Source organism: Eimeria mitis, genomic scaffold, assembly GCF_000499745.2.
Source record: "Eimeria mitis Houghton genomic scaffold, Emh_scaff1325, whole genome shotgun sequence".
NCBI classification, from domain to species: Eukaryota; Apicomplexa; class Conoidasida; order Eucoccidiorida; family Eimeriidae; genus Eimeria; species Eimeria mitis.
This window is the reverse complement of record NW_013568771.1, coordinates 11407-11674: the sequence shown is the minus strand read 5'-3', so window position 1 is coordinate 11674 and position 268 is coordinate 11407. Positions and strand designations below refer to the sequence as shown.

The 268-nt window shown below is 55.6% G+C and overlaps 1 protein-coding gene across 1 annotated transcript in view; it reads left to right on the top strand.

Moving 5' to 3' along the window:
- Positions 1-268, top strand: part of EMH_0034680 (uncharacterized protein) — a gene marked incomplete at both ends in the record, with an annotated part of 2598 nt that overhangs the window by 2091 nt on the left and 239 nt on the right. The window contains one exon of the mRNA XM_013494897.1: positions 62-268. Within this exon, the coding sequence (XP_013350351.1) occupies positions 62-268 (207 nt within the window). The remainder of the gene's footprint in view (positions 1-61) is intronic.

Sequence of the window (268 nt, the reverse complement as noted above, 5' to 3'; positions counted from 1 at the left end):
ACACCCCAACTTTTGTTGCTGCGAATCCATAAGCAGCTCAGCTGTCTCTTCTACACTGCAGCAGCAGCAGCAGCAGCAGCAGCAGCAGCAACAGTAGCAGCAGCAGTAGTACTAGCGAAAGCAGTAGCAGCAGCAGCAGCAGCAACAGTAGCAGCAGCAACAGTAGAAGCAGCAACACCAGCAGCAGAGCAGCAGCAGCAGGAAGACAGCAGCAAGACACCGCTGCTGCTGCAACACCGTTACAGTGTTGCTGCTGCTGCTGCTGCTG